The 22,255-nt window shown below is 45.4% G+C and overlaps 2 protein-coding genes across 3 annotated transcripts in view; one reads left to right on the forward strand and one right to left on the reverse strand.

The window, feature by feature from the left end:
• The first annotated feature begins 598 nt into the window (after nucleotides 1-598).
• Nucleotides 599-13,512, forward strand: LOC308384354 (major histocompatibility complex class I-related gene protein-like). Of its 2 annotated transcripts, none has more exons than XM_080862855.1 (7): nucleotides 599-757; nucleotides 9,095-9,370; nucleotides 9,476-9,766; nucleotides 10,085-10,369; nucleotides 10,708-10,833; nucleotides 11,015-11,075; nucleotides 11,350-13,512. In XM_080862855.1, the coding sequence occupies exons 1-6, from the start codon at nucleotides 703-705 to the stop codon at nucleotides 11,071-11,073; spliced, it is 1,092 nt and encodes a 363-aa protein (XP_080718981.1). In that variant the 5' UTR covers nucleotides 599-702; the 3' UTR covers nucleotides 11,074-11,075; nucleotides 11,350-13,512. The 2 variants fall into 2 exon arrangements, with proteins under 2 accessions (XP_080718981.1, XP_080718982.1); XM_080862856.1 differs by having other exon boundaries at nucleotides 11,867-13,504.
• Nucleotides 13,513-18,110: 4,598 nt separating this feature from the next.
• The window catches only part of LOC308384505 (LIM/homeobox protein Awh-like), a gene marked incomplete at its 3' end in the record, with an annotated part of 4,162 nt that continues 17 nt past the window's right edge, over nucleotides 18,111-22,255 (reverse strand). The window contains exons 1-7 of the mRNA XM_080863031.1: nucleotides 22,104-22,255; nucleotides 21,642-21,760; nucleotides 20,906-21,114; nucleotides 20,721-20,829; nucleotides 20,507-20,639; nucleotides 19,137-19,363; nucleotides 18,111-18,491 (exon numbers count right to left, since the gene is read on the reverse strand). The exon at nucleotides 22,104-22,255 is cut by the window's right edge and continues 17 nt beyond it. Coding sequence (XP_080719157.1) covers nucleotides 18,111-18,491; nucleotides 19,137-19,363; nucleotides 20,507-20,639; nucleotides 20,721-20,829; nucleotides 20,906-21,114; nucleotides 21,642-21,758 — 1,176 coding nt within the window. The 5' untranslated portion in view covers nucleotides 21,759-21,760; nucleotides 22,104-22,255. The remainder of the gene's footprint in view (nucleotides 18,492-19,136; nucleotides 19,364-20,506; nucleotides 20,640-20,720; nucleotides 20,830-20,905; nucleotides 21,115-21,641; nucleotides 21,761-22,103) is intronic.

The following is a 22,255-nucleotide window of genomic DNA, read 5'->3' on the forward strand; positions in this document are numbered from 1 at the left end:
ACGATCCTCACAGGTCGTGTTTCACAGCTGGGAAACCAAAGCCACGACTTCAGAGTCCAGGCGTGCACGACACTGTTCATCCACGGGGGACTTTGCTCCTTCTCAGGCTCCTCAAACCCGGATGTTGTCCTCCCAGCTCTCGCCACGTGGCCCTCCTCCACCTCCTCTCCTGACAGCAGGAAGTGTGACTCCACCTCCACGGATTCAACCCGGTCTGCCTCGCTCACTCACTCCATCCTGACCCGGGCTTACTGAGTGTGGTTAAAATGATACTTTAGTCATCAGATGGCTTTGCATCAAATATAATAAACCTCTACCAGAAATCCACAGAAATAGAAGCAACCTGAGATCAGACCTGGACAGAAGATTTTAAAATGTCATAAACAATAATAAAAAGATATTTCACAAACAGTTTCTTTGAACCACAGTTATTTAATTTAAATTACGTAAAAAATAATCTTCTGTTGTTTTAAATGTGCGTTAGAAATACAAAGGGTTTCACATCAAAGGTTACTTTTACTCAGCAACTTCCACACATAACTCATCTTTCAGTTATATTCACGTGGTGTAGAGGGTACTTTCCCCCGTGGGCTGTGTGACTCTGAGCGCTGCCTCATTCAGAGCATCTCTCTGTCGGACACGCAGCGTGAACTCGGATGAACTCGGTGTGATCGGGGAGCCGAGGCTTTAAAGGGATTTAAAATGTTCATCGTGGCTTTTCTGCTGCTGTGGGCTCCAGGACTAACGGAGAGCGCCGGTGAGTCCCCGTTTCTAACACAGGCTGTGCCGTTAGTCCCGCGTGTCTGTGGGTCGCTCTTTTATTGAGAAACAAAGAGAGTGAACCTGAGCCGGGCACGAGCCTGAGTTACGTGCTCAGCCAACGAGAGCCCGGATGTCCAATGTTTCTGTGTATTTTTATGTGTAATATCTTTACGCATGTTGGTGAACAGACTTCGCTGAACAGCCTTTACAAAGAGGTTAAATATAGAATTTAAAAAATATCTGTTTTTCAAGTATCTTCACAACTCTGTGTTATTGTACTGACACCAACCAGTCCTTTATCCCCACTTACAATCTTTTTCCAGAACTATCGTAATATTTGCTCCCAGTTCTGCTGCTGTTGGCCAGCTTACTCTGACAAAAGACATGTTTGATGTTAATGAGATTTGTTTAACTGCATAAATAAAGGTTATGTTAAAGTCGCTGCCAAAAACTGATCGCGGCTTCTAGCTTGTTACACGAATGTTGTTTGTGGCTCAAGATGACTTTGTGTCATCCATGAGGGAAGCATTTGACATGTTTCACATATTATAGCCCAACAACTTACTTATAGCAGTTTAAATACGAGCAGTTTTTGACAAATACCGGCACCGGAACCGAGCCGGAGGGCGGCGGACAGAGTCTACGCACGTGTGACGGTTACCGTGGAGAAGCAGCGGTTAGTCTTTGTGCGCGTGGTAACACGTGGTTAACGGAAACTCATTCAGCATCAGCTGCACGCGCACAGACACGTCCGTTTGGTTTCGCGCCTTTATTTTATTTACTTTTATCGATCTGTTCATCGATAAAGTCCGGATCAGATGAATTTTCATCCTCATCGATACAGAAACGAGGAAGTAACTTCAAACTTTAACGCCAACATCTAGAAATGACGTCACGGTAACGGCGGCCGCGCTCGTGACGTCAGTTCATCTTGAATTTTCACGTTATTTCCCGACTGAGCGTCGTGAACAAAGCGGGGTCCCACTCCCACGCGGTTCCTCTGAGCGGTGAGGTAGAAACAAGTGTCCACGAACCCGGAAATAACCCGTGATTATTTCACAGCGCACAGCCTGCGTGTTTATACTGTGTCACGGTAAAGGTGGCAAACTACAAAATACTGAGCAACACATAAAGTCCACATTAAACAGAAACAGATGAAACAGACCGACAGTGACTCAGTGTTACCGCTGTTCTGACCGCTCCTATTTAAACTGCTGTAAACATGTCAGCTGTTTCCCTCATGATGGTATCCGGTAGGGCTGGGTATCGTCACTGATTTCTAGAATCGATTCAATTCCGATTCACAAGGTCCCGAATCGATTCGATCCACGATTCGATTTAATTCGATTTAATTCGATTCGATTCGATTTAAATCTGGGAAATTTTGACAGTCAGAAATATAATTCAGATCAGTACATTTACATATTTTTGTATCAATAAAAAGGAAGCTGACACTCGCAAGACTTTATCAAAGGTGTGAGCGTCACAGCGAGGCCTTTGTGTCAAAGTAGCTGAAGATAAAACACAGAAAAACATGAAGGTGATTTTCCTGTTCTGGGATTTTATAAAAATATTCTGCAGTACATCAAAAACGAAAGAAAACCATTAATCAACATATGAACATTACCTCTGAAGTTACAGCGGTTTTATTAGAGACACGGCTAAGCATTTTGCATTTTGAATAATTTTAAAAAGTTTAAATTTATTCAGTATTGAACAGCAGAAATGAGGTTTTCTTTTCGGAAGAATGTAAAAGGGAAAAAAACAGCAGCTGACAGCCTGTAAACAACGTTAGACTTGTGCGTAACAAGCAAGCGAATAATGCAGAAAGGGAAACTGTTCTTGAAGTACAGAGAGGGAGAGAGAGAGAGAGAGAGAGAGAGCTGTGCATCGCGGTGGAAGCAAAACAGCAAAAGTCAGAGTGAATTCATGACGATGTTTATGTGAAGCGTTTGGATCTTCTTCTGCTGCTGGTTCGGTCAATATTGTTTGGAGAGAGATCAAACTAACAGCTTTAGAATCAGCGCAAAAAGGGCATAAACACAAAGCGCGGACCCGCCGACAGATCAGAATCAGCGAGCTGTCGGCTTTCAGCCCCGACTGTGAGAAAGGCGACATCTCACTGATTCTGATCCGCGGGTCGCGCTGTGTGTTTAAGTCTATGTGCAGAATCCGTGTTCCTGCTCTCATTTACTGTCTTAACTGTTTGGTGGTTCTTGAAATTTTGTGAGATGTCACCAGAGATTCTGGCATTTCGGGCAAAATAAATTTATATTAAAAAAATCGATTCAGGATTTTAATGAATCGATTTTACGTTATCCAAGCCAGAATCGATTTTAATCGATGAATCGATTATAAAAACCCACCCCTAGTATCCGGTCACTGTGAGCCACAAACAACATTCCTGTCACAAAGTCGAAGCTGCAGTCAGCTTTTGGCAAAGTGACTTTCATGTGTCCTTTAAAATAAACTTGTTGGCATTAAAAATGTATGTTTAAGAGTAATCTGCGCAGCCGACAGTGCAACAAATGTAACAGTAGTTCCGGGTTGGTTATAATGTAGGTGCAATAACGCAGAGTTATGAAGATACTTGAGAAACTATTTCTCAAATTTTATATAACGCCTGTGTAAATCCTGTTCACTGGAGTCTTTTTACCAACATAAGTGAAAACATTACACAGAAAACACAGAAACAGTTTTTGGCTCCATATCAGCTCAGCCTGAGTTTGGATTTCAAAATAAGAGCCTCTTGAAATTCTGTACAATTTCAAAGTGCAATTATTTTGAAATACAAACTCAGAGTGACTTGAGATTGATACTTGATACTGATTCAACTTTACCCAAGAAAACATGAAAACTAGCAGCTCAAAATAAAAATAAATAAGGAAGTCTTTGAAAAATATCATGTGCACAGAAAACGAGCCCACGCAGTCAGCTTTCTACACTCTGAAGAACAGCTGTCACTGCTGGATTCAACATCTGTTCTCTACAAGAGGAACACACACACACACACACACACACACACACACACACACACACACACACACACACACACACAGTCTGAGTAAAATACAGATGAAGGCTGATCAGTATCGGTACCTTCACAGCTGCAGTTTTGTCGCCTCGCTGGCAGGAAACGTGAAAAAGGAAATCACCAACGGTTTAATGAGAAGTGTCGGTTCCTAAAGAGGCTTAAACAAAGAGAGAGAGCAGACTCAGGATCGTGCACAGGTCAGAGAGGTGTCAGTTTGTGTAGCAGTAACATGACACCCGCTTTGCCTCAGACACCACTCTGTGTGGTGGCACCACCTCACTGCTCCACCTGAAGCAGCTGTCTGAAGGTCTGGTTCACACATCCTGGTTCACAGAAACGTGACGTTTAAAGCTTTAAAAGCACCGAGACGATGCTCTGCTGTTAGTTTGTCTCTACTTTTCTAACTGATCTGTGATCAGTGTGAGGATGTGGTGTGAGCGCTGCTCTATAAAGGTTAATAATCAACCACTGACACTGAGCTCAGTCACAGTTTTCACTAAAGCGCCTCGTTTGACCTGCTCCGTCACCATGGTAACTAATGCTTGACGATGAGAGTTTGGATTGAAGTGAGCAGGAAGATTTCAAATTCAAATTCAAACTTTATTTGTCACATACACAGTCATACACAGTACGATATGCAGTGAAATGCTTACACAACTGCTCGTGACCTAAAATAAAAGACGATAGGAGAGGAAATAAATATGAAAATTAAAATAAAGGGTCAATTTAACTAGGAAGGAATAAAATAAAATATAAAAATTAAAGTTAAAAATAAAATAACTGTACAAAAAAATACACAATATAGAAATATATAAGAATATATGAAGAAACATAGAACAATAACAGCAGCTGTACGAGTAATAAATGGTATGAATAAATATAATGTGCAGGGTTGTGCAATCCACATGTGTCTTGTGCAGTGCAAATATGCTTAAAGTGATTTATTTAAGTGACTTGTGATAAAGTGATCCGATTAGATGACCACGCAGTGTAGTTGTGCAGCAGCTACTAGTGTAAACAAAGTCCAGAAAGTCCAGTGTGTGTGTAAGAACCATATGTGTGGGTCAGTACTGTGTGGTGGTGTGATTGAGAGACCGCATCGCCTGCGGGAAGAAGCTCCTCCTCAGTCTCTCTGTGTTGGTCTTCAGGGAGCGGAATCGCTTTCCTGACCTCAGCAGAGAGAACAGTCCATTGTTGGGATGGCTGAGGTCCTTCACCATCTTCCTGGCCTTGGTCCAGCACCGCCTGCTGTAGATTGAGTGCAGGTCAGGGAGCTCGGAGCGGATGGTGCGCTCAGCTGACCGCACAACCCTCTGTAGAGCTCGTCTGTCCTGCATGGTGCTGTTCCCGAACCAGGTTGAGATGTTTCCCGTAGGGCTGTGCAATATGACCAAAATCTCATCTCTTGATATAAAACATCTATCGTCCGATAACGATAGAAATCACAAAAATGTAACATTTTCTGTAAATTCTGTGAATCTCGTGTTGCTGCAGTGTTTCCAGCTGGGCGTCGTGTACCTGGAGTGTTTTAACGATGCATGAAACGATACATTTTTACACATAAGTTGTAACGGCCGCCGTTTTCTTTGTGAGTATTTATTACACGGCGTGCTGCGGGGAAAAGCCTGTTCTAACGTTTGAGTCTAAGGTTTATTTTTTTGCACCTGGCGTCTTTTTTACTTCTCATCCGTAAACTCTGCATACTCTTTCATGTGATTCCGTTTATTTTGACAACACATAAAAACAGGCGCTTGTCCGTCTGTAGTGTGGTTATATTAAATATAAGAGAAAGACCGTGTGTCACCAGGGTGCCAATTTTAAATACACGTAGACATTGAGGGCTAGCAGGAGGGACCATGCGCTTACCTGCTGCTCTCTGGCAGGTAGCTCCATGCCCTCCTGGGTTTTAATTGCACCTTAGAACACACATGCATCAACACTACAATGAGCGGGTGGAGGGAGGTTTGGAGTCTTCTCTCACCCCCGTTCTCTGCGACCTGCTGGAGCGGGGGGGGGGGGGGGGGGGGGGGCTAGGAGGAGGAGTTGGCCGTCTGACTGCGGTCTGGGGTGTGGGGCCTTCCTGCTGCTGCGGAGTCGGGGCGGTCTGCCTCTCCCCACCGCAGGGAAAAGGGTAACACCACCTGGGTCTGGGTGCAGTTCCCCCCTCCAGGGGCAAGGGTACCTAGACCCGGTTTGTAGAGTACGCTTGGGGAGTGTGATTGTGTGTACAGCGTCTCTTTATGTCTGTCTCCACGTTGGTTGAGTGTGGAGTAAGTGCATATGAGAGCATGAGGGTGGGAATGGATGTTTGTGTCTGTGTGTGCCTGTATGTCTGTGTCTATATGTCAGGTTGGGTGTCAGGCGCCACCTCTCTGGGGACATCTCAGGCCCTCCAAGGTATGGAGGCCTATCTCCCCCTACCACCACGTCCCCTGCCAGTGGCGGACTCCCTCAGACATCAGTGCGTTGGTGGTTCTTTGTGTCCGGGGATGGGCGTCCAGGTACACACCGGCTCACTGCTTGGCGGCCGCTTATCGGGGCCTGGAGCCTGGGGCTCGCTCGGGCCACTTCGGAGGTGGGGTGCCCCCGGCCTCTCGGCCTGGGGCTCGGTCACTCAGGCGCAGCTGGCTGCCGGCGGAGCTCACGGGCGCGTCACTGCAACTCCCCCTGGCTTCTGCTCCGCGGCTGCTGAGTGAGCCCTCATCTGGGACTCTCCTCAGCTCTTTCTGGGACAGTGGCGCGGCTGCCCCTCTGTTGGTCTTCCTTGGTCTCTTGTGTTCTGGGGGCCTCTGGATGTCTGGAGTTTTGATCTCCTCCATACCTGCTTCATGCCCTGGGGGACGGGGCTGTGGCCCCCCCACACCCTCTAGCAGATTATTACATGAAGGAACCTTTTAAAAACAAGCGCGTCCATGCTCACAGGTGTACACACGGGTGATCACACCCACAAACTACACCCTTTTTGGCTCCTACCTCAAAGCACACTGTGTTCTGTTGATCTTATGTGCTGCACAATAATGTTTAACATTTAGTATTTACTGTCATATTCCCATATATCATTGTGATGTTGTTTATTATGTTCTCAACAGGTGATCCAGGTGATTGATAGATGTATTTTTTGTCTGCTTATTTTGTTGTTTTTGTTTTTTTGCCCTTTAGCCCCGTCCCTCTTCTCTGCTGTTTTTCTTTCAAAAAATAAAAAATAAATAAGAGAAAGAGAGAACTTTAAGAAAGTAATACAGCCACTACAGTGACCATCAAAGCGATGAGAAAATATTGCCGTAAACAGTTTATTTTGCTACACCATGAAACAAACGATAGCGTAAAATGAAACGATAGACGTTTTCATATCGTCATCCGATATATATCGTTATATCGAACAGCCCTAGTTTCCCGCCAGGATGCTCTCTATGGTGCACGAGTAAAAGTTCCTGAGCACCTTGGAGGGCAGTTGGAAGTCTCTCAAGCGTCTGAGGTGGTAGAGATGCTGACGGGCCTTTTTCACCACGGTGTTGATGTGACAGGACCATGACAGGTCCTGCGTGATGTGAACTCCGAGGTATTTGAAGCTGTCCACTCTCTCCACTGGGCACTCGTTGATGACAGGGGTCTGGTAGTTCCTCTCCTGCTTAGTGCTGAAGTCCACTATCAGCTCCTTTGTCTTACTGACGTTTAGAAGGAGGTTGTTCCTCTGGCACCAGTTCTCCAGATTCCTAATCTCCTTCACGTAGGCCGTCTCGTTGTTATCAGAGATCAGGCCCACCACGACGGTGTCGTCAGCAAACTTGATGATGGTGGTGGAGCTGGTAGTGGCCACACAGTCATATGTGTACAAAGAGTACAGCAGGGGGCTCAGAACACACCCCTGGGGGGCTCCAGTGCTGAGAGTGGTGGAGCTGGTAGTGGCCACACTCATAACGCAGAGAGCTTCGACTGATGCGACTTTATTCTCCCCTCTTTAAACCAGTTTGTGACAATATGGCACCGTGAAAACTATAAAGACGCACAAACAAATGCCATTCTAACATTTAAGCAGAAAGTGCAGAAATGTTCACATTTTACTATGTAGAAAATTATTTTGATGAAGTCAAATCGTGACATTGACATAAATCAATAGCTTTTAAACAATTTATGTTACATTTAATAAAATGAATTAACGACGAGCTTTCTGTCTCTTAAATACATAAACAATCATTTGCAATCATTAAACCTCTTTCTGCTTCCAAGCGTGCTAATCATGCTGAACCAGCAGCAGCTCCATGCACATCTCTGAGCCAGTCTAACCACAAACAGATGACATGCATATACACAAAAAACGAATTCAACCACATTGAGTAAACTTTCAAAGCTATAGCCTGTGACAGATAAATAAAATACATAGTTCTGCTCAAGAGTTGGGAGTTTGCCTTGTAATCGGAAGGTTGCCGGTTCGATCCCCGGCTTGGACAGTCTCATTCGTTGTGTCCTTGGGCACCCGTTGCCTACTGGTGGTGGTCAGAGGGCCCGGTGGCGCCAGTGTCCCGGCAGCCTCGCCTCTGTCAGTGCGCCCCAGGGTGGCTGTGGCTACAATGTAGCTGCCATCAGTGTGTGAATGGGTGGATGACTGGATGTAGTCCTAAGGACTAGTAAAAGCGCTATACAAATACAGGCCATTTACCATTAACCCTGCATATCACCTGATAGTTAAACCTTTACTCAAAAAGCCTCTCTAGACCCAGCAGTCTTAGCTAATTATAGGCCAATCTCCAACCTTCCTTTCATATCAAACATCCTTGAAAGAGTAGTTGTCAAACAGCTAACAGATCATCTGCAGAGGTTTATTTGAAGAGTTTCAGTCAGGTTTCAGAGCTCATCACAGCACAGAAACAGCTTTAGTGAAGGTTACAAATGATCTTCTTATGGCCTCTGACAGTGGACTCATCTCTGTGCTTGTCCTGCTAGACCTCAGTGCAGCGTTCGATACTGTCGACCATAATATCCTATTAGAGCGATTAGAACATGCTGTAGGTATTACAGGTACTGTGCTGCAGTGGTTTGTATCATATCAATCTAATAGACTCCAGTTTGTGCATGTAAATGGAGAGTCCTCTTCACACACTGAGGTTAATGATGGAGTGTAGCATGTGGGAAAGGTTGTTTTTAAAACAGTAAGGCTTCTGTTCCTACTGCTGAGGTGAACGGATAAGTCTTTTATGTTTCATAAAACGCACCCAGAGAGAGGCCTATTTCAAAAACATGAGTGAGATCTGCTGATGCATCTCACCTGTGTTTAATTAAATTTCCTTCTGTGACTTTCAGACACTCACTCCCTCCATTACATCTACACGGCGCTCTCCAAACCTGTCGGCCTCCCGGGCATCCACGAGTTCACAGCCATGGGTTTGCTGGACAACCGGATGATCGACTACTTTGACAGCGAGCATCAGGCAAAGGTTCCCAAACAGGAGTGGATGAGAGAGCGTTTACCTGCTGATTACTGGGATAAAGGCACACAGTCCCGCAAGAGCAAGCAGCAGTGGTTCAAGGTCAACATCGGCATCCTGATGGAGCGAATGAGACAGAATGACTCAGCCAGTAAGTTGTCGCTCCGTTTTAATCCTGACGCACACATCATGGTGTCCTCTCTGAATCTCTGTTCTTCTGATATCTTGTTCATTTCTGTCACTGTTGGTCCTTCAGACCCTCACATTCTTCAGTGGATGCACGGCTGTGAGGCTGAAACGAATCCTGACGGCACGCTCAGGTTTGTCCGAGGCATGGACATGTACAACTACGATGGAAACGACTTCCTGTCCTTCGATGATAAAAACGGAGTCTGGGTCGCTCCGACTCCCGAGGCAGAAGCCACCAAGAGGAAGTGGGACGGCGTCCAGGTGCTGAAAGAGTACACCAAGGGATACCTGGAGAACGAGTGCATCGATTGGCTGAGCAAGTTTGTGAATTATGGACAACAGCAGCTCAAAAAGAAATGTATGTTTGTCATAAATAAAAATAATATTATCATTTATTTATTTTTAAACATTGTTAATAGACTTTTTAGAATTAGTTGTGGTAATATGACCTCACATAATTATTGTGTTCTTGGTCAGTTTCATAGAAGCGCCTTCACTGATGGATTATTCCACTGTCACCGAGTCTCTTTCACGCACCTTTGAGACAAATTGAACCAAAACACACAAAAACCATCAAACTAGAGCCTCACCACGTCTGCCTCGTCTCACACAGTGTGCCAGACGCCACATAAACATCAAACCAACGCACTTATCACTTTCCATTTCCTCCATCCAGCTCCACCTGATCTGCACGTGTTTGCAAAGAACTCCAGAGTGCAGACAAACATCGTCCTCACCTGCCTCGCCACGGGCTTCTACCCCAAAGACGTCACAGTGACGATCAGGAGGAACGAACGTGTTCTGACCGCAGACGACGGCCTGAAGAGCTCAGGACTTCTCCCCAATAATGACGATACGTTCCAGAGGAGAGAGTACGTGGAGGTTTTAAAGTCTGACCCGGCTACATACAGCTGCGAGGTTTTTCACGAAGCGACCGGTGTGAGAATTTCTAAGAGCTGGGGTAAGAAACTGTCATGGTTGTAAAAATGTTCTTTTAACTGGAGACACAAACAGACTCTGCTGTTCACTGTGTAGGTTTCTTCCTGTCCAGTCATCTGATTGGTCAGTTTATGCATCAGTACCACAGCAGTGTAATACCGTGTGCTACCTGACATCCACAGGGGGCGCTGTTTCCCTCAGTGTAGTCATCAGCAGAGAGAGCAGTGCTGCTAGTCTGTTTAGAAGCTGCTGTGTTCAGCTTTAAGGGTCACATGTTCCTCACCTGCACAGCTGATTTTCACAGCAGCACAACTGAAAATGAACCAAAGGTGAAGTAATGTTCTTGTTTTGTGTGTTTAGATCTCAGCCTGTTACCTGTTCCTGATGACGATGGATCTGCTGTCACTGGTCTGGTGGCAGCACTCCTGCTCGTGCTCATCGGTGTAGGCGTGATTCTGCTGGTCCTACGTAAAAGACGCAATAATGGTAAGAACGAACAGCCCGTGTGTCAGCACCGGGTGATTTTAAGTGTGGCGATGGCACCAAGAATCAGACCATCAAACAAAAGCATCTGACTTACCCACTCTGTGTGTGTGTGTGTTTCTCTGCATGCATGCAGAAACACAGCAGATGAGTTTTAATACTTGCTGTCTGTCTGTGCTTGCAGGCAGGAGCAGCGCAGATACACCAGAGTCGCAGGAGTTGAACGATGTTCGTCAGGAGTAACAGTGAGTTTCTCTCTCATCGTTCTCAGATGTTTTATTACCTACACGTGTCGATTCTCTGCCCTCAGATGTGTAACTGCCTCCGAGCGTGCACGAGTCACAGTGAAGGCTCATAAGATGAAGCACACAATGAGGCGGTGTGCATGTTTCACGGAGTTTTGTGTGTGCTTGTTTTCTGCACAGTGTATTTATGTTTCATGTGCATGTGTTGGTGAATGAGGCTCAGAGTGAGTAATAGCACCTGCTTCCTGCTGTTGTTGCTTGCATGATGTTCCAGATGTTCACAGCTGGTCAGAGGTCTGGACTGCAGGTGGACTTTCTCCTAAGAGTAGATGCAGTCTGCAGTTTAGCATCGTCCTGCTGAAACATGAAAACATCGTCTGGGTGGATGCTCCAAATGCTACCTACCTGTCAGCACTGATGGAGCTTTTCCAGATGTGCCAGCTGCCACACCCAGAGGCACTGATGCCCCTGGAGGTGTGGCAGGTCTCACCACCGTCTTTAAACTTCGTGCTGCCATCACTGTGACACTCTTCTCCACCCACTGCACCCTGCTCTTCTTCACCTCTCCTGTAAAGGAGGAGGAGAACGCCGCCAGACTGACCAGTTAACCTGATGAGTTTCAAACTGTTCCTCCAGCTGTTTCTTTTAACTCAAACTTCCTTTTTTTGTTTACCTCAAACCGACTCTGAGACGCATCACTGCTCAAATTGAGCTAAAGTTTGTATCAATGGGGTTTGCTAGTTATGAGTAACTGAGCATGTAAAATAACGCTGCTGCGTTCATCCCTGCAGATGGAGATCAGAGCTTCCACAGAAGCACATCGAGACTCGGTGGGACCAGATTTACCGAAACAACACAAACATTTGTTGCACTTTACAGGTGGATCAGCATTAAATGGGATTCCATTTAATTCAATGGATGGGTTTAAAGAATTGTTAATGCCCCTTGCAGCCAAATCTACGGTGGCCCTGAGAGGTCCAACTTCAACAACAACAACAACAACAAAAAAAGCAAACAGAAAACACTGCAGAAGCAGACCAAGCACAACCACAGTGTTTCTGGGGACGCAATAATGTGACGGACCGGCTGAGGAAGTGACAGAAACCAAAAGATGTGAAGAGTTGAACTGAAACACGCTTAAAGAAAGCTTTAAGGGTTAATCTGTGAAAATAATGTAATAATAATGTGTGTTTTAATCACATGATTCCTGTAACACATGTTTGCTGTTGGGGGGCAGAGCAGGTCATACAACTCAATTCATTTTGATTTATATGGCACCAAATCACAACAACAGCCTCAATGCGATTTTTCTGCATTTTTCTGCTTTTGTTGTGTTTTGTGTGTTTTTGAAGCTGGCGGCACGGTGGCATTGTGTTTGGCACTGTTGCCTCACAACAAAATGGTCCTGAGTTCAATTCAGGCAGTGTTTCTGTATGAAGTCTGCATGTTCTCCCTGTGTTTGTGTGGGTTCGTCCAAGGACATGCAGTTTGTAAGGATAGCTTAATTGATTAACCTACATTGCCCGTGAATGTGAATGGTTGTGTGTCTCTGTGTGTCAGCCTTGCCACAGGCTGGTGACCTGTCCAGGGTTTACCCCGCCTTTCGCTCTATGGCAGCTGAGGCTCCAGTGACCCTGAAGTGGATGGATGGGTGTTTTTAAAGCTGCGGTGCGCGTCACGTCTCAGGGCAGTATCAGAGTTTAAGTCGCACGTCAGTGTTTTTTAAAGCAGCTCAGAGCCTGAGAACATGTTTGGTCTGACATGATGCTACAAAATATATGTGCTTTAAGTTTACACATTTTGACCCACAGCGGTAAAATTCTGATGACGCGGTGTCGTCACACGGTTGGGTGGGCGAGGTGTGCGCACACTTGTGGCTGCGAGAACTCGAGAACGAGGTGATGTAGGACGTTGCCGCCAGTATTTTCTAAACTGGTAACTAAAGACGGCACAGGTTTAATCATCTTTGTTTCTAACATACAGACCGTCACTGTGGTATCATTAACGCTAACCGTCACGCCATCATGAGGGTGAGCAGTTAGAGTACAGGAAACACAACTATGACACTGATTTCATGTTTTAATAAATCGGTGGAATATCTGCTGTATGACTCTGTGACTTTGTGTTTTCACTGTGTGATGATGAATAATGACGAGGTCAATAAAAGCAGGACTGACAGGTGTTTAACATTTAATGCTTTTAATTTGAAAAATGTAATGAACGTTAATATTTCTGGGACCAACTTTTGTTCTGTGTGCAGGTCACTCGTTATTCTGCTGTGGTTGTTTTAAAGTGCTTTATAAATAAAGGTGATGATGAATAAACAAACAAACATAACTTTACTGTTGTGTTTTTGTTCCATTGTTAAATATTTAGATATATTTTAGGAAGCATAAAACAAATGTTACAGAGTTTTAATGCTTCTGTATTTTTATTCTCTATAATAAAGTGAAATCGATGAGTTTCTGTCCTGAACATCTTCTGAGGTATTTTAATGGCGCGTTTCTTTGACACTACTTCATTCTAGTCGTTGCTTTTTACCCTAGTACAGATATTTTACACACGGAGTTATTTTGGGAAATATTTTTTAGAATAAAGACTTAAAGTGATAATAAATCTTTTTTTAAGTCAGAGCTGGCTGTGTTTGCAGTCATTCATTGAACTTAATATTTATGGATGCATTTTGCACTTCTCTCTTGCACAACGTCTGTCTTACTTGTGTCTGTTTTAACTTTAAATTTAGATTTTACTTTAGTTTCTATATAATGCTATATAATGATGTGCTACGTCAGCGGTCTCCAACCTTTTTTGCGCCACGGACCGGTTTATGCCTGACAATATTTTCACGGACCGGCCTTTAAGGTGTCGCGGATAAATACAACAGAGTAAAACTAGTACCGGTACCGAAAAACAGAAGATTTATTCATAACACACGTGAAAAGACCCAGGAAAACAGAGTTAACGATCAAAACAATAACAAAATAACACTGAAAACCGATAAAAACCCTGAAAACCAGACATTTCACACCTGAGCCTCAGCTCTCGCGGCCCGGTACCAAACGACTCACGGACCGGTACCGGTCCGAGGCCCGGGGGTTGGGGACCGCTGTACTACGTGATTGCTAGCGACACAGCTATGTTAGCATAGCATTAGCACAGTGAAGCTGGAGGATGAACGCTAACTTTTTTCCACTAAAAGTTAACGTTAAGGTTCCTGATGGTTAGAGACAAATGTAATCGCATGGCAGGATGCTGTAAACAGACCAAACTTCAGTCAGGAGAACAACTGAGATAATCCATCCACAATACGAGGTTAGTCATTCATATACTGCTGCTGGGCTATAGTTACATCGTAAGGGTTTAAAAACTGAGCTTTAAAATGAACAGTGATGATAAAAACCGTGAGAGGCCGACAGGGATCACTGACTGTTTTTAGGGGCTTGTTCAGATTAAATAGAACAAGATACAAAACATTAAAACAAGTTAAAAACACAACAGCCTTAATAAACAGAGGGTAGTTTGTACCTGGAGGCAGGATTCATACGTCATCACGTAAAGATAAAAACGAGTCAATAAGGGACAAACATGCAGCTCTGTCAGAGCAGAGGAGGGAGCTGAAAATGTGACGTCGGGAGATGAAGCGCAGGTGATGTCACCTGGAGGGAGTGGCTGGAGCAGGAGGACTCTGTGGTGCTGTTTCCTTTTTGCTCCCAGGAGGAGCTGGTGCAGTTGTTCCTGAGGTAAAGGTGCTTCTGAAGAGTATAGAGTGAAAACAAGACAACGTCCAGCCTTTGCAGCTGTGCCGAGAGCTGCACCTCCCAGCTCTTTATTCATGAGTCATGTTCAAGCCAACAAACACACACACTGACAGAAGCTCCGTGCACATGCTTATATTACACTTTCAGATTAGACACGACGAGCTGCGCGCTTGTTCTGTACATCCAGTAACATGAGCCTTCATATTGTTTCAGAAGGAGAACAAGAGCATAGGATAAAATCTCGTTTCTCAGGTTACCACGTTTATGTGTTTACTTTTGTGCCATGTTGTTCTGAAAATGAAATTAAAAGGTGTCACATTTACAGAGTTCATGATGTGTGCTGTAATCTGGCAGTCCCCTCTGAAGCGTGTCAGCCTTTCTTTCTTTCATCGCTCTCGTCTCTTGTCCCTGTTGACTCCGTCCTCGTCACTTCCGCTTGTCCTCCTCTGTTCTCCCTCTCCTCCTTCCATCCACTCCCCGTCTGTCCATCTTTTCCTCCCAAAGCGGAAACCAAACCCTCCCTTCTCACGGCTGACAGCTTGGAGTCCTCCCGCAATGGAGGTCAGAGCATCGTTCCTCTTCCACCCGTCCTCCCCCTCTCCCCCCTCCTGGTAGTGCATTCTCTCCAGAGAGTGACCCCCAGGGAAGGGCGACAACGGCTGGGCCATCAGGTCTCCTCTCTGGGCCTGCAGCAGAGCTGCTTCTTCCCACGACTGGTCATCCTCCTCACCTGGCTGGATGTCTCGAGGCCACTCGGCCCAGGCTTCACTCCGGACGTCCCCCGGCTCTTCCAGAGCAGCCTGGAGGTGCAGCAGGGTGGACTCCAGCTCAGATCCACCCACTGTGGGCAGGAGGGCGGTGGGAGGATAAGGGTATGATGTGACGGGGTGTGGGATGGAGGAGAGGAGGGCGAAGGAGAGGAGGGCGAGCTGCGAGGCACCAGGATGAAAAGAAAGTCTCATCTGGAAACAGAAACAGACTTTTATCAGCAGGTTACTGATGTGTTTATTAGCTTTGATCAGCTGATGATAACGGTCGAGAGAGGAACTGAAATATTATTAAACAAAGGGTAAAAATACTGCATTTGAAGTAAAAACCAAAAGAAAAAAACTGTGAACATTATTATTGAGTTTGTCTCATCACACACACAAACCCTGAATCTGCCTCCGCCCAGTAAACAGGAAGTGCTGTCAGTAACCAGATAGAATAATGAATATTTGTACGGAGATAAACAACGTTTAGAGAAACTTCTTCAATCTGACGAGTTTTATTTTTTCAGCAGACACATATTCAGTACTTAAGTAGAAGTACAGATACCAGTGTTAAAAATACTGCAGTATAAGTCAAAGTACTGATTATACTGCAGTATTCAAGTAAAAAAAAACAATATCAGTGGAAATAAAACCTTTAAATCAGTTTAAATTTTAATTGTAATGAAAGAACACGAGCAGAGAAAAAGATAAAACAGCAGCTGTTTTACATGGTAGACGCCGACTCCGCCTGTAACCTCCACCACAGTGCAGCAAACTAACCCTGCAGTTTTAAGTGACTCAGTTTGTTCAGCAGCAGCTTTCACCCTGTGAAAAACATCATGTCACACAGATTTAGCAACATGAGCATCCTTCCTTTAACTCTAAGCTCCCTGTCTTTTCTCCCCCTGAAATAAGCAGCTGCAGCACACTGTGAGACAAACACACAGTTTGTGTGTTTGCTGATGTTTGTTGAGCTCATAGAAACGCTGCCTTTCAAATTACCTGACACTTTAAAAACGTCACTCCCTTCACGCTCGCTCCTCTTCTGTAGAGCGAGCTGGATGCTGAAGTACCAGCAGTGGTTAAATATGGATAAATAAAAACTTTAACCCCTGACTGTGGCCCACAGCTGTTCCTCGTTCATCTCATCTTACCTGGTGATTAACAAACAAACAGGATTTCCTCTCATGTGTTTCTGTTTAGGCTCAATTCAGTTTGATACGTAAAACATCAGCAGTAGAAAATACATTTTGTTTAAAAAACGTAGGGAGTAAAAGTAAAAAGTAGCCAGAAAAAAGTACTCAATTAAAGTTCAGATACCTGAAAATTCTACTTAAGTACAGTAACAAAGTAACTATATTTGCACATGTGAAAAAGGCTTCTTCCTGTTTGTCTTTCACAATAAAAGCCTTCAACATACCATGGTGAGCTCACAGTAGAGAGAGATCTCGCTCACAGCTCAGTTTGTGTCTGAGATAAACTCCAACCTTTGGTTTTAATAGTTTTGATATATTTCTAATATTTCAGTAACCTGCATGAAAAGTTCTAAACTGACTGAAACGCTGTTTCTCGAATTAATCTGGAAATAATTCACTGAAAACACCAACGAAGAAGACACACAGCAGAAACCTGCAGCCGTCTCTTACCTTGCTCCGTGTGCGATGACCTGCTCTATCTCCTCGAAGAATCTCCACATCTGACCTTTTTAAAAACTGCCCGCTCTCCTCTGCCGCCCCGCCGTCGCCCATTGGTCACTCGGCCCTGTGACGCATGAGAAGGCGAGCGCCGACCACGATAACCTTCATACTTTCTTCTGAGAAACGATGACCCACTTCATCACAGAGGCCCAGCGAGTCATGGCAATTATCGCCGTTTGATTGTTGAGGGTGACTCATTAGGACATTTCTGAGGACGGCGAGGGATTCCTTCCTTATACCGCCGCTCGTTATGAATGTCAGCTTGCTGGGGAAACACAGACACACCTGAAAGAATGTCATTCATGATGAGGAATCGTCTCTGTGACGGATCCAGACCTCAGACCGAATGATGCTGCGCTCAAATTACTGCCAATTATGTGACCACAGATCTGCTGAGAATTGATTTCTGAGAAAAATGCTTCACCTCCGGCCTTTTAATGATTGAAAGAAGAAAGTCTGTCACTGTTTCCATCACATGCACTCGTTAAGTAGTTCGAGGAACACGAGGAAGTCGATCGTTCATTAGAAAAACAGTGAATGTGATCAGGATGTGATGCCAACGAATGGTAAAAATGAAATATGCCGTTTCAGATCATACAGGCGAGGTCATGGTGGTGTCCTGTTCCTACCATGAGCCTCTCGTCAGTGAGAGCAGAGCATGAAACTCAACAAGCTCTTAGGTTCATGCTAAACAGACAAACAACTCGACACGTCACAGGAAAAACATGAAAGCTGGATTTTAACAATATATTTATTATCAACCTCACAAATCCGACAGCTCGTCACAGTTTGAACGCCGTCTACATGTATTTACTGTGTTTTCACTGACTAACAGTAATGTGGACCAAAAGCATCAGCGCTAACTTCTCCACCTCCTGCCTCCCCAAAGTCACCGTGGACCTCCAGGGTGGACATGCACCCCGGTGCGCTCTGGGAGTCGTAGTCCGGGAAGAAGTCGGGGCTTTGCAGCAGCTCCTGGGAGGGGTGGCTGATGACCTGCTCGCTGAGCGGGGAGGTGAGCAGGGACAGCTGCAGCTGGTCGATGGTGCTGGTGGGAAAAGGCTGCGATCGGTCCGGCGGGGAGCAGGTCGGGGATGAGGGACTGGTTGCCATGGTGGCAGCTCTCGGAAGAGCAGAGGGCGAGTTGACCTGAGAGTCATCGGAGAGAAGGGAACGGCGGAGTTTGGCCCGAGCGTTCTGAAACCACACCTGAGGGACAACGAGAGGGACAAGAAGACGTTTGTCACTCAGCCCACAATCCACAGTAAACCACACCATTTCCATTCATCTCAGGACAAAGGGCCCACGTGAGTGGAAGCATCCCACCTCTCCCACACCACAGCTGTGTACCTGCACATGATTACAGTCTATCTGCATCTCCGTGCTTGTTTTACATCTCTGCAAACAGAACAGCTGCAGACACACAAAATAACAACAAACAAACAAAAAGGAGGAAAATTGCATGAAAATGTGCAAAAACTCAAAGATGGCACAAATCTATGAAATGTCTCTAAAAGGTCTGAAGAACAACCAGAAAGAGATAAATGTGTGTGCAGCAGAAGAAAACCCCACGGCTCTGTCGGGGCTGAGAAATGAAACCAGACAGGAAGTGACTAAACCTGCACTTCCTCTAATGACCACAGGCGGCCCGCTCCAGAAGCCTGTGCTCAAACCTACAGCAGAAATAAAGACGGTGCAAAGCTTCATCGTTTATCAGAACTGTGTGAGTCAGTGTTCATCTTCAACCCTGTGCGTGTGAGGATCTTTGACTTTTACACTGCTGAGCCAATAAGAATGCGGCGTTTCATTTTAAACGGAGGCCTCGAAGGAGCCCGTCCTTCCAGACGTTTGTACCTGCAGGACTCTCTTGGGCAGGCCGGTCTTGTGTGCGAGGCAGGTCCAGTCTTTACCGTCGGGGTTGTGTTTCTGGGCAAAGTACGACTCCAACGCTCTGAGCTGCTCGCTGTGGAAGCACGTCCTGATTCGCTTGGTCCTCCGGGGGATCCGCCCACCTGCCGCCCTGTCGTCCGATCGTGGCTCTGGACTGCTGACAGACTCCTCCCCCTCACCTGACACCTGGGCTGAATTCGGCCCCGACCAACAAAGCAGAACAAAACTTTCATTCAAAATGAACTTTAGAGAAGTTTGACTGAGAAAAGGATTTGAACATTTTATTACATAATGACTAAACTGCATTTTAAATCACGTTTGATGGTTTCATGATAATAAATATTAATAACTGTCTTCACCCTGGCCTCCGTAGCGCTCTCATAGTGACTGTATCAGGACTACGGAGCAGCGAAGCGTAAATGCCGGCTTTTATAAAGAATCTGTTATTCTGACCTCTGTTTGATCCTCAACTCGTCCAGATCTCGTCGTTAGTACTTTAAGCTGTTTGATGACCGACTTTAATATCCGGGGGGGGGGGGTTAAATGGACGTTAAAGGCTTGTGCGACCTGCAGGTAAGTGGTCAGATTGAAGTCGTCCCAGGTACAAATCTAACCTGTCCTGAAACGTGACTGAATATGTCGTTTAGTTGGAAACATCATCTTAGTTTCGGTGGTCAGAGCGTAAAACTGCAAACATAAAATCAACAGTGAGAGCTGGAAGGTTGCTGACTCCACACCAACATTTTCCTCCATGGACGTGAAACTTCCGTCGCCGTGTTTTCATGATATTTCTGCTCCAGTTAACTCGGCATCACGAGCAGGTCATCTATCAGGAGGTTGGTAGTTTGATCCCGGGCTGGTTTCCCGCTGATGTGAATGTTAGGAAAGGCTTAGATGAGGAAAAGCTGCTGGTGTGAGCAGGTGACTGTTGTGTTGCTCTGCACACAGTGTGGTTCGGTGCTCAGGCTGTGACACAAACACTGCATCAGTTTTCACTCCTTCTCTCACTGTTTGGCAGTAAACGTGACGACTCCATGAGTGACAGGATTGTTTCATCAGAGCGGGAGCGTCACTCCCACAGTGGGAGTGGGAGTGACTGCAATACTTAAAGCTCCATGAGTGAGAACGGGCTCATCATCATGTGTGAAGTGAGTGGAGGACTTCCCAGCTGGGAGCAACATCTCCAAATGCTGCTCGGAGCTGATTTAAAGTGATTAAAGTCGAGTGGTCGGAACTTCCTGTATTTGACATTTAAATCCAAACAGAGTGGGAGAGCTCGACAAGATAAAACAAATAAGATGCCCACAAAGGCCCCAGAAGTTCTTCACACTCACCATCTAGATGCTGTTTGGGCTGCAGGTCGGGGGGGGGCTGCACGCCCCCGTCACTCTGATAGTGAGACTGACAGTAGAGGTTGGCGCCCTGCATGCAGTACAAGTTCCCCGGCATTAATTTCACGTCACACTCCTGCAACACATCGGACAGACCGTCTGCATCTATTCAGAGTTCTTTAACCTGAAAATAATAAGACGAAGCGTGAAGGCTGACCTGGCAGGAGAAGCAGTGAGGATGGAAAGTCAGCTCACCAGACCTCATGACCAAATCAGAAGCTGGGATTGGCTGGAAGCAGCGAGCACACTGACCACCTCCAAACATCCTGAGCGGGAGGAGAAAGCACACCAGAGTCAGAAAGGTGAAAAACAGGAAGCAATGGAAGGCGAGACCTCGCAGACCTGCAGTAGTCCTGCTGGCAGTAGATGTTTCCGTCCCTCCAGTACAGCGACGGGTGCGTCTGCAGCTCGCACTGACACTGGCTGCAGCGCAGACAGGGGTTGTGCCACACCCTCCCCGCAGCCAACAGGAAGAAGCGGTCAAGCAGCTGCTCGCCACATCCGGCACACGTCACTGGCTCCTGGATGGACACAGCTGTTGGAGCCTGAGCCTGACAGACGGATTCAATGTCAGTGAACATTTACTGATAACAGTGATGTCACATCTGGATCAGAGAAAATGTGATTGCACAGTTACTGAGCAGGAGGCCGACAAACACCTGAATATTCTCCCAACTGCTTTTAACTGTAAGCAGATTATGACTGTTTTTGTATCAGATTCAGCAACAAAATGTTCTTTATTCACTGATTAATGTTATTTTAAATGAACCAGAGCAGTACAGATGCTGTGTTTTGGTTTTTATCTACCAGGGAGTGTTTTTATCCAGAAAACAGCTGTTAGATGAGTGAAATCAGACCATGTGTGTAAAAGGAAATCATAACTTTTGACTGATCGGCCGTCAGCAACAACATGACAGTTGACGTGTCAACAGACAGTCGAGTACAAGTAAAATATAAAAACTAATGTTGTATAAAACAAGAATAAAAATATAATAATACAATAATAATACTAATAAATATTACTATCAATAATATTATATTATTTTTATATAATTGAATAATTAAATATAATATTCACGTTATTTGCAGCAGCGCTCTCCTCTGCGCCGCCGCCCAGCTCCGCCCCCTCCACCTCGTCACCAAGGTCACTGCCGTACAACAGGTCGTCGAGGGCTCGGTCATCTGGCGACATCATGACTGAGAAGCAGAGGAGGCGTCATCAGAGCGATGAAAACCTCAGTGAAGGTCGCGACCAACAAGCAGAGTCCCAAACATCGAGTCAGCCGTTTCTATTCGTTTCTATTCGTTTCTATTCGTTTCTATTCGTTTCTACTCATCCTTACGTCTCTTTGAAAAATGTATCACATGTTTTTAAGGCTTCATTTTGTCCTTTGGGTTCTTTATGTCATCATCATTTACAGTTTTTGTTACCAACAGGACAATAGAAGATATGAATTCAATGAGAAAGTGGTGGAAATGCGAACATTACTGCAGCTCTTATTTGCGATGCAGGTGGATGGAGGAGATGGAGCGAGCTTACCTGTGCTGTTCAGAAGCTTCTGGTTGGTTTTCCACTGAGCGTGCTCTGTGCGAACCCTCTCCAAACCCTTTAAGAAGAAGGACCAGGTTCGTTCTGCTGAAGCCACAAACGCCGCTCTGCTTGAACAAAAACGCTCCTCAGTCTCAGCCTCT

This window comes from Rhamphochromis sp. 'chilingali' (assembly GCF_963969265.1).
Source record: "Rhamphochromis sp. 'chilingali' genome assembly, chromosome: 17".
In the NCBI taxonomy this organism is placed as follows: domain Eukaryota; kingdom Metazoa; phylum Chordata; class Actinopteri; order Cichliformes; family Cichlidae; genus Rhamphochromis; species Rhamphochromis sp. 'chilingali'.

Excerpts from the sequence above, each read along its gene's own strand:
- LOC308384354 (XM_080862855.1), top strand. The coding sequence starts at position 703 with ATGTTCATCGTGGCTTTTCTGCTGCTGTGGGCTCCAGGACTAACGGAG. Across the intron at positions 9,767-10,084 it reads ACAGCAGCTCAAAAAGAAAT|CTCCACCTGATCTGCACGTG; the intron begins GTATGTTTGTCA and ends TCCTCCATCCAG. Across the intron at positions 10,834-11,014 it reads ACGTAAAAGACGCAATAATG|GCAGGAGCAGCGCAGATACA; the intron begins GTAAGAACGAAC and ends CTGTGCTTGCAG.